This window comes from Protopterus annectens, chromosome 10.part0 (genome assembly GCF_019279795.1).
Source record: "Protopterus annectens isolate FY-2018-M chromosome 10.part0, PAN1.0, whole genome shotgun sequence".
Taxonomy (NCBI): Eukaryota; Metazoa; Chordata; order Ceratodontiformes; family Protopteridae; genus Protopterus; species Protopterus annectens.
Window position 1 is genome coordinate 1,696,095,161 of NC_056744.1, and position 11,555 is coordinate 1,696,106,715.

The 11,555-nt window shown below is 38.2% G+C and overlaps 1 protein-coding gene across 2 annotated transcripts in view; it reads left to right on the forward strand.

The window, feature by feature from the left end:
- The first annotated feature begins 229 nt into the window (after positions 1-229).
- Positions 230-11,555, forward strand: part of LOC122813920 (zinc finger protein 501-like) — a 26,240-nt gene continuing 14,914 nt past the window's right edge. Inside the window, exons 1-2 of one of the 2 annotated variants that reach the window (XM_044086464.1) lie at positions 230-1,679; positions 1,763-1,876. In XM_044086464.1, coding sequence (XP_043942399.1) covers positions 263-1,679; positions 1,763-1,788 — 1,443 coding nt within the window. In that variant the 5' untranslated portion in view covers positions 230-262 and the 3' untranslated portion in view covers positions 1,789-1,876. Of the gene's footprint in view, positions 1,680-1,762; positions 1,877-11,555 lie in introns of those variants that run through there. The other variant, XM_044086465.1, reaches the window with a different exon arrangement.

An 11,555-nucleotide genomic window follows, 5' to 3' on the forward strand; every position in this document is an offset into this window, starting at 1 on the left:
GATGGTATGTTATATATTTAAAACTGTTGATTTTTGTAAATTATTTTGTTTTGTACTGTTTTTGTATCTCTTAAAGCTGTTTGTAGAAGACTTTTCTCAAAAATGAAGTCTGAATTATTTTTGCTGTTTTTATCATCTTAATAACAGCAGAAAATGTTAACTTTAAAAACAAAACAAAATCCATAATATTTAAAATGGATAAAACTGCATGTGTGCTGTTTAGTAAAATGAAACCTGATTTCATCATTGTGGTGCAGTAACAATGATTAATCTGTTTGTAGGCAATGGGAGCAGAGAATGGAGTATTTGCTGGAGTCAGCAGCCATCACTTGGAGTAGCTATATTACATTATCCTACAGAGAACCTGCAGCACTCTGTCCAAACTCTGAAGGTCTCCGACGAGCATCCTGTTATACCTGTAGCACAGCATCATCCAGGATACACCTGCAAGATGAACTCTAAATGTAACCGAAGTTCTATAGTACAGCAAAGTTCATTATTGTGCCAGAGAACTCACAAGGAAAAGAAATCATGTAAATGTTTTGAATGCAATAAGTGTTTCAGACAAAGATGTAATGTAGTAAAACATGAAAGGATTCACAGGGGGGAGAGACCATATAAATGTTCAGAATGCAGCAAGTGTTTCAAACAAGGGAGTCATCTAGTACACCATAAAAGGATTCACACGGGGGAGAGACCATATAAATGTCCAGAATGCAGCATGTGTTTCAAACAAGGGAGTCATCTAGCACACCATAAAAGGATTCACAAGGGAGAGAGACCATATACATGCCCTGAATGCAATAAGTGTTTCAGAAAAAGAAGTGCTCTAGCACATCATGAAAGGACTCACACAGGGGAGAGACCATATAAATGTCCAGAATGCAATAAGTGTTTCAGAGAAAGGAGTGCTCTAGTAAAACACAAAATGACTCACACCGGGGAGAGACCATATAAATGTCCAGAATGCAATAAGTGTTTTAGACAAAGGAGTGCTCTAGTAAGACACGAAATGACTCACACTGGGGAGAGACCATATACATGTCCTGAATGCAATAAGTGTTTCAGACAAAGAAGTGATTTAGTAAAACATGAAAGGACTCACACGGGGGAGAGACCATATAAATGTCCAGAATGCAATAAGTGTTTCATAGGAAGGAGTGCTCTAGTAAGGCACAAAATGACTCACACCGGGGAGAGACCATATAAATGTCCAGAATGCAATAAGTGTTTCAGAGGAAGGAGTGCTCTAGTAAGACATGAAAGGACTCACACAGGGGAGAGACCATATACATGTCCTGAATGCAATAAGTGTTTCAGACAAAGAAGTGATTTAGTAAAACATGAAAGGATTCACATAGGGGAGAGACCATATAAATGTCCAGAATGCAATAAGTGTTTCACAGAAAGAAGTGCTCTAGTATATCATGAAAGGACTCACACGGGGGAGAGACCATTTACATGCCCCGAATGCAATAAGTGTTTCAGACAAAGAAGTGATTTAGTAAAACATGAAAGGACTCACACGGGGGAGAGACCATACACATGCCCTGAATGCAATAAGTGTTTCAGAGAAAGCAGTGCTCTAGTAAAACATGAAAGGATTCACACGGGGGAGAGACCATATAAATGTCCTGTATGCAGTAACTGTTTCAGAGAAAGGAGGAATCTAATAATACATGAAAAGGTTCACACGAGGGAGATACCATATAAATGTCCTGAATCCTTAACTGTTTCAGAGAAAGGAGGAATCTAATAATACATGAAAGGATTCATAAGGGGTCTTAATGGAGAGATGAAGGGGTCCTAATGGAGAGATGAAAAGTCAGCAAACAAAGGAGAGTAGTAGTGCTGAAATTGAATTCATCCTCAAGTCTTGGTGAGTACCTTCGTGAGGTGAACTCTGTTTTTCACAAAATCTCACCAAGGCGACACTGCTGCATAGACTGTATTTATATAGCATATATCATGGACAGAAGTGAAAAACAAAAAAAGATAGCTGAGTGCACAAGACCCAGGATAAAAGTGTCCAATCCTGGTAGGCGCATTGGTGCCAGGATTGGAAATATTGACAGTGTAGAACCCTCAAAATACGTAAACATTCCTACAATGGAGCTGGGCCAGGCCCAGGGGGAGGATGGCCCCCCGATGTAGAAGGAAGTAGCAGTCCACAAAAACTGATTGGCCAAAGAAGCGCCATAAAGACGATAGAGTGTACTATTGAGGATAAAAAATAAATTATGTATTGTTACTATTACGTGAAAAGCCCAGAATTTCCAGACACAATCTATACAAAATGATTGAGAGAAATTAGAGGAGAGAAAAATACATCTACAGGGAAAAACTTTCAGACATTTCAAGTAAAAATATGTATTCATTAATACAACAGGTTTTTGAAAAACAGTATATAGATCAAGAAACTTTGAATTGTTTGGAAAGAGAAGCTTCTGAGAAAGTGCGAAAATATAAACAACAAAACCTAGAGATAGTTGAAACATATAAAAAAGAAATATGGGCATGGGAAAGAGAGAGAGATATGATATGGTGCAATATTTATGCAAAGGCGAAAGCCAAGTTAACTAATATAGACAAGGCAGCCCCAAGGATATTTGAAGAGAAATACAGGCAAAGGCATCCAGATATGGAACATTTCACAATAAAAAAATTAATATCACAAAGATGGAATGTGAAAAAGAAGCTTAGTAAAGCAAAAGTTAAAGAAATAGAAGTTGAAGTTAAGGAGTGCCTGCAAAGTGAAGGATTTAATGTAGAAGATCTAAAACGGACCACATCACAGCATGATGGAGTGAGTCACCAGAATAAGGAAAAGCAAGAAGATCAGGAGGTATCTGAAGAAGAAATATGGGCATGGGAAAGAAAAAGAGATTTAATATGGTGTAATATTTATGCAAAGGAAAAAGCAAAATTAAACCATACAAACAGAGCAGCACCAAAGACATTTGAAGAGAAATACAGGAAAAGGAATCCGTATATGGAAAACTTTACAATACAAAAAAATAAGAAGATTAAAAGGAAAAGTAGAAAAAGAGATTAGTAATGGAGAAGTCAAAAAAATAGAAATTGAGGTTATGGAGCACCTGCAAAGAGAAGGATTCAGTGTAGAAAATCCAATACAGAAAGCACAACAACAGGATAAAGCAATGGATATACAAATTAAGGGGAAACCAACAGAACAAGAAGCAATTGGTCAGGTGCCATATCAATATATTTTGGAGCTTTCTACAGGAAACCAGTATAAACATTCCCTTGACACTAGACAGCAAGGAAAGGAACAGGAAACTGTGATGCAGTTAATGTTGAGGGAGGGATAGGCCAGTGAATTTCCATAAGCCAGAGCAACAGATCACACAGGATGAAATTGAAGAGAAGGTGCCACAGGAAGATGTTATAGACCTTTCTGTAGATTGCCCACAGGAAATGGAAAATAAGAGATGTGCCCTCAATTTGGAAGAAAATTAGCTAAGAGAAGAGCTGTTTGATTTAATGGACATGGATAGATATATTAAGATCAATGAGAGACGTAGACTGCAGAGGATCAATAAAACCCCAAAAGTAAGAAGTCTGATAAAACAAATTAATGCTGTAATTAGGACTGTCCATAGAGATCCATATATTATAACAGAAGTAAACAGGGTATATTACTGTGCTGCTAAATTAATAACTGATAAAGTTCTACCACAACAACACAGGCCAGTGAGGGAAAGGAAGGGGAGAAATTGAATACCATCATGGAAATATCAAATAGAGAAAACTATAAAGCAATTAAGGCAAGAAGTGTCTTTTCTAGAAGATTATAGAAGCAGGAATAGAGCAACACAAATGCTAAGAAAGGTAGATGTGATTGAAGCAGTGCACGGTATTAGAACAGATAGGGATCTATCATGCACTATCATGAATAACAAACTAAAAATTTCAGCACAGGCAGAAAAACTTAGAAGATACACGGATAAATATAAGGGAAAAGTACAAAATAAGCAATTTAGTGATGACCCAAAAAAGTTAAGTTTTATAGAGAATTGGGAAACAAGGTAAAGGGAATTGAAAGACCACCAAAAAAAGAAGAAATAGATGCATTTTGAAGAAATATCTATGAAGATCCTGTGAGACACAGTAAAGATGCTAAATGGATAAAAAAAGTAAAAGAAAGAATAAGAAGCTTAAAGGTACAAGAGATGAAATGGGATGAAGTAGCAGCTAGAGAGATTGAAACAAAGTTAAGAAAAGCCCCTAATCAGAAAACACCAGGACCAGATGCAGTACCTAAGTTTGGTTAAAAGTATTAACATTTTTACACAAAGAGTTAGCCATGAGTAAGAACTATTTATATGTGCATCTTGAACAGACACCAACCTAGCTAACAACAGGTAAAACAATGCTTCTACTTATGAATGAACCTTCAAGCTACCCCAAAAATTATAGACCACTAACTTGCCTACTGACGACGTATAAACTATACATGGAAATTGATGCCGATAGAGTTTATGGTCATCTAGAAGAAAATTCAGTTATATTAGTAGAACAAAAGGGCAGTAAAAGAAAGTCCTATGGAACAAAGGATCATCTGATGTTAAATAGAGTTATAGTGGAGAACTGTAAAAAGGGGAAGAATCTAAGTATGGCATGAATTGACTACAAAAATGCATTTGATAGTATCCCATATTCGTGGATAAAAGAGTGCTTAAAAATGTATAAAATACATCCTACACTGATAGACTATGTTACAGTGACCATGAAACAGTGGCAAACTACTTTGCAATTAAATCATGATAAAGGACATATTATTATCCCAGGGATAAAAATTCAAATGGGGATATTCTAGGGTGACCAATTAAGCTATCTACTGAACAGCTTAGGCCATGGCTATAATGTGGCTCCTAGAAAACAATAAAGTTTAAAAACTTCTAATCTTCTCTTTGTCAGTGATTTAAAACTGTGTAGCTCATCAGACGAGGAACTGAAAGAGCAGCTGCAGGTTATTAAAACTTTTTCAGTGATATTAGAATGTCATTTGGTCTTGATAAATGTGCAAAAGAAACCTTTAAAGCAGGAAAACTGCAACACTAGGAAAACATCAGTTTGGGACAAGAATGTGATATAAAAGAACTTGAGCAAGAGGGCGTGTATAAATACTTGGGAATTGATGAGAGATCGTCAATAAAGCATGAACAAATGTGTATAAAACTTAGTAAGGAGTACTTTAGAAGACTTAAATTAATCCTGAAAACAGCACTGACGTCCAGGAACAAAAGCCAGGCTATAAACCAATTTTCTCTGCCTGTCCTAACTTACAGTTTTGGAGTGATTGATTGGCCCCAAAACATGCTGAATAGATTAGATATTAAAACAAAAAGGATACTTCATGCTCACCAGATGATTTATAAAAATCAGTGTATACCAAGATTATATATTCCCTGCCCCAAAGGAGGGATGGGCCTCCTTGAAATTGATTACATGTACAGATCTGCAATCGTGGGACTTCACAAATATCTGCTGACCTCCTAAGACCCAAATGTAGTAAAAGTTTTGAAATGCGGAGAATAAATCTAAGATGACTTCCCTGTTTAACTTAGCAGAAGCATATCGTCATCAAGCAGGAGTGGAAAACAAACCACAAGTAGATAAAACTCAGGCAGCAACTGAATGTGCCAAAAAATAAAAGAATATAAGGTGAAGGTCCAGATGAAAAGGCAAGCAATGTGGAAAATGCATAAATATAGTTGCAAGTATAGAAAACTTCTGGAAGAGCCATGTTGATCAGGAATGAATGCAGGAATGGTTAAGGAGAGGTGAATTTAATCCAAGAGATGAAAGGTTGATATTGGCGGCTCAAGATAGTGGGCTACATACATGTTTGTTTACAAAATCCATTGAACACATTGGAGAAACAGACAAATGTAGGTTTTGTAAAACAGAATTGGAAACAGTTGTACACCTCATTGCTGGGTGTGACATACTAATGGCAGAAGGACTGTATACTGATAGGCATAATAATGTGGTGAGACTGTTGCAATGGGGATTGTGCAATCATTATGATACTGAAGTGACTGAAAAACACTGGAAACATGAGCCACAAAGCATCATAGAAAACAATGAAGTTTACATCACATGGGTTCATCCATTACCAAATGTTCAAAAGATAGATGCTAGAAAAACAGATATAGTGGTCCATGAAAAGAAGACAAAAGTAGCATTGGACAATCACCACACCCAGTGACTACAGTGTCTTGTGCACAGAGAGAGAGAGAGACAAAGTCATAAAATATCAGGATTTGCAGACGTAGACAAGAGCAATGTGGAAAAAAGATACCCAGCGAGTTCTAATAATAGTAGGAGCAATGGGTCTTATATAAAAGAATCTACAATCATATTTAGATATGTTACCGATAGATATAACCCCAGACAAACTGGTGAAGGAGTCATTAGTGAGCACATTGCAGGTGCTGCGAAGCTTACTTCTGTCTGATATCAAAGATTGAAACAATACTAATTTCATGAACTTTAATCACACTTGGACTTACGAATGGGGTCCATTCTCATCATGGTATTAGAAACCCAAAAGACTTGGAAGTTAAAAAAAGGATCTGAATGGAGAGCTGGAATAAGTAAGATAAGGAGACTGGTATTGCTGGAACTGAATTCATTCTTAATATTGGTGAGAACCTTCAGATGGTGGAGCCTGTTTTAGAAAATCTCACCAATAAGACACTGATATATAGAGTTATTTTAAATACAATGGAAAAAGGTAAATAAAAAAATGGCTGGCTACCCAGATCAAAGGGCAAAAAAGTGCTCACTCTTGGATGCACTGATTCCAGAACATGAAACATTCCTGCCACATGCTTAGCAGGTTGTGGGTGAAGGTAGTGTCTCTGTAGTGGAAGGAAGTAGTCCACCAAAGCCCCCCCCCAAAAAAAAAAACTGTTAACATAAGAAAGAGATTATATACTGTTACTATTATGCCAAAAATGAGGAAAGAAAAATACTTGCACAAGACCAGAACAATTAAAAACTACAGATAATTTAACATCCTTAATGTACCGTATAAAAAAAAAAACATTACTTAGATGAAAAAACTTTGGGCCAACTGGAAAAGGAAGCAACAGAAGAAGTAACACAGGATAAGTAGGTAGAGAAAGAAACACAGACATGGGAAAGACCATGAGATCAGATACAGTATGATGTTTATGCAGAGAAGAAAGTCAAAATAATCAGTACAAAAATACAGCTTTACAAGTATTTGAAAAAAATACAGGTTTAGATGAAAATACTTGAAATATTTGAGAAAATGGACAAAGACATACAGATGTTCCTAGTGTTTCACTGTTGCAGTCATTACTCTTGGGTTATCCTGCTGGCAGGCTACCCGCAGTCAGCCTGAATTCCAAAGTCTAGGTCTGGCATCGGTTGCTGTCGCCTCTTCCCTGACTTCAGTGCACCAGGGGTATAAAAGATGCAGCCGACACCATTTTCTCCAGTCTTTCTTGCCGCGCGGTGCCCGAAGCAAAGCAGTTCGCAAGTGCTGGTCAGCCAACTCCTGAGATTTTCACAGACGAATTTCAGATCCGAAGTCTTCATTAAAGCTAAAACTTTTTCTTGCTCCAGACCGATGTCAGAAAAAGTTAACAATTGTATTTCTTGTGGGAAGCAAATACCTCATAAGGATTTTCATTCTTACTGTATTCCTTGCCTAGACCCTGATCATAATGTTGCTAGCTGTTGGTTTTGTGCTAGATTCGACCAACGCACTATTAAGCATTGGTTTGATTTTGCTTTTCATTACTTTGGCCGAAAATTCAATTATTTAATGCCGTCGGAACAGCCGACGACCGGAGTTTCTAAAAAATGCAAGGAAAAAGACGACAGGCATCCGAGATCCAAAACCGACGATGAGGCTTCCGCTAAGCCAGTCGCCGGTTCTCAGTGAGGCGCTTTCGCAGCCCCTGATGCCCGCTACCTCAGAGCCACAGGCTGCTGACTACTCCCATGTGGAGCCAGCTAGGCCTCTGGATACTCAAGGTATTTGACACTCGGAAATCATTCTCAGGAGTTGGCTGACCAGCACTTGTGAACTGCTTTGCTTCGGGCACCGCGCGTCAAGAAAGACTGGAGAAAATGGCGTCGGCTGTGTCTTTTATACACCTGGTGCACTGACGTCAGGGAAGAGGCGACAGCAACCGATGCCTGACCTAGACTTTGGAATTCAGGTCGACTGCGGGTAGCCTGCCAGTAGGATAACCCAAGAGTAATGACTGCAACAGTGAAACACTATGAACATCTGTATGTCTTTGTCCATTTTCTCAAATATTTCAAGTATTTTCATCTAAACCTGTATTTTTTTCAAATACACTCGAACATCTACATTTATGGTAGGTACGCAACTGTACTTTTTATGTTTCAGTCTTCACACAAGGTTCAAGCTTATTTTTACCTGTACAGACACCAGTGTATATAGTTCTATAATGTTTTGAAGTTATTGAGTTTTAAAATTGTATATAGGTTATTTAAGATTGTATATAGGTTATTTAAGATTGTATATATGTTATCTATTCTTTTTTCGTGTAATGTTTGTAAAAGATGGTATATTAAAATAAATAAACTTTAATGAAAAAATATAGGTAAAGACATTGTGATATGGTAAATTTCACATAAAAAGTTGAGTACAAAGGTGGAATCTTCTGATTTTTTTTTTTTTGCCTGGGAGCAAATTCCCCCTGCATCCCCTCATTTTGGGAGACACCCCTAAGTTCTATTTATACAACTCCATTGCTGTACAACAGTGGAAATGCCATACCTTCACTGAAAGTGACTTTCAGAGACAGTTGAGCTGTTTTCAGTGGAATAAACTGCCCTTGGCATAGGAATGGTGGCAGAAATTAAAGAAATAGAATTTGAGGTGATAGACTATCTGTGAAGTGAAGCCTTCAGTGTGGAAACCATAACACCGGCAATATCACAACATGATATGCTAATGATTCCCCAGCAGGAGGAACAACAGATGAAGCAGGATGTGTCTGAAGAAGATACACCACAGGTTGATACGCTGGAACCTTTTGTAGGAAACTTGCACAAAGTCCACTTAGAACTGCACAAAAAGGAAAACAGCAAGAGTTGGCAAAAACACTGATACTAACAATATTACTACATGATGGGCTCAGAATTGAGAAAATGGAGAGCAAAGAAGGTGCCCTCTGTCTAAGAGAAAATGATCTATGGGAAGAGCTGCTTGATTTAATAGAGATAAATAAACATATTAAGATCATTAAAAGAAATACAGTACAGAAACTGAATGAGACCCAAAATGTTAGAAATGTGGTAAACCCAATGAACAGGACTATTAAGCGAAATTCATACGACATAATAGAAGAAAATAGGATATACTACCATGCAGCTCAACAGTTCGCTATTAGAAGACCGAAGATGCATTCTTTCGAATGCGTCTTGGTCGAACTCAAAAGATGGAAATGGCAAAAGATCGAAGCGGCTTTTAAGCAAATTTTCCCTGGGAAAGAATTTGCTTGGCCGCTTCGTTACTTTTCTGTTTTCGGCACTGTAGTGCAGTCTTGGAGTTGGTATATTTAAGTAGGGGGTGTGGGGGGTGCAGCTCCCTGCTTAATGTAATGTTTAAAGTGTTTTATGTTTTTTTTTTTTTTTTTTGGGAGCAGCAATATTTTTTCCCTAGAATAAAAAATCGCTGTTCTGACAGTTTGAAATTGTAAGCTTTCACTTACATAGGGTCGATTAATCACCGTTCACTTTTTTAAGCATTCAGTCATCTAATATAGACCCCAGCTCGACTAATAAATAGTTTTACCAAAACAAAAAAAAAAAATAGAGCAACAAAGGAATGAAATGGAGCAAGTAAAATGTTACCCTGGAAAAAATGAATACAGAAAACTGTAAAGCAATTAAGACAAGTATTACTATTAGAAGAATGTAGAAAAGGGAAGAGATCTTCTAAAATCCTTACAAAGATAGTTATGTTAAAAGCAATCCACAGTATTAAGAATGACTATGATTTATCGTGTACTATTTCCAATAGTAAACTAAAAGCATAACTGCAAGTAGAAATACCTAAATGGCATGCAGATAAATGTAAAGATTTGTTGATGCCACAAAAATGATTTGTAGAGAAATGAGAAGCAAGCAAAAGCAATAGAGACATCATAGGGCCTAAGTAAGCCTAGCCAACAAGGTTCCCTGGCTTACGTCACCCAAGAAAGGTAATTTCTTGCCCCCCTATCAAGCAGAGCCACAGAAGTGATCCCAAGGGTGTATTTCCTATTTTCCATCCACTCATCAAGATTTTTCTTGGAAGAGTGCTAATGAGGAACTTTGCTTGACATAGGTAGCTTGTTCCATTGTAAAGGAAGTCTCTGGGACAGGAATCTATCCCTCCAGCATGTCCTGTTTTGTTGTGGTGACAAGGTTTAGGTCCCTAGAGCGTGTAGCTCGAAGGGATTGAGATTTCTTTAGGTGTAGCATGTCCAACAGCTCTGGGTTTGACATAGCTTTATATATTGGGCAGAGATCTCCTCTGAGTAGCTGATATGCTACAGAGTAAAGCTGGAGTTTTTTGAGATGGTCAGTGTAGGGCATCTGTTTGAGGCCAGTAATCCTCTTTGTAAGGTACTTCTGTGGCCTTTCCAGCTGCTGCAGATGTCTTGTGAGGTACATTCCAAAAGGGGTGTTGTACTCTATAATGGGTCTAATGAGTGCTGAGTAGAGGGGAACAATGACCTCTTTTTTTCCTGGATGAGAACCCTTTTGTGATGGTGTGTGCCACATTGAAGTATTTCCTGACTACTGTGGCGATGTGATTATAGAAGGAGAGACTACTGTCCACCTGGGTCCCAAGGTCTCTTATCAAACATTCGTCATTAAGTAGACTGCCGTCTATGTGGTAGTTCATGGGTGCAGAGTTTTTACCAGAGGGGATGACAATGCAGTTTTTGGCATTGAGCTTGAGGCCATGCCTCTGACACCAGGCATGAGGCCCTTCTGTAGGATGTCCATATCATTTGGGAACTCTACTATGGCTCCCCTTTTGCAGTCATCTGTGAACTTTGTTAGCCAGAGGCCTTCTGTGTTAGCCTGTACTTCAGAGAAGTAGATACCAAACAGGAGAGGTCCCAGGACTGAACCCTGTAATACTCCACTAGTCACTGGTTTGGAGTCACATTTGGAGTCTGTAACTTTTACAGTGTGGGTTCTGTCAGTGAGCCAGATGGCAAACCATCTTGTGATGTAGGGATTTATACCTAGTTTAGTGAGTTTAGCTATAATTCCAGAATGGGGGATGGTGTCAAACCTTGGCAAGATCAAGATAGGCTGTGTGAACCACCTTACCCTCATCTACAGCTTTGGTGACTGCCTCAAAGAAGTCAATCAGGTTCAAAAGGCATGATCTGCCTTTCACAAACCCGAACTGGGTGGGGTCCTGAGTTTGGAGGTTACCAATGTCTTTGTTTATGAGTTCCATGATGATACATTCCATGGCCTTTGGCAAGGTACCAAGTGGTCTTTGCTTTATTGGC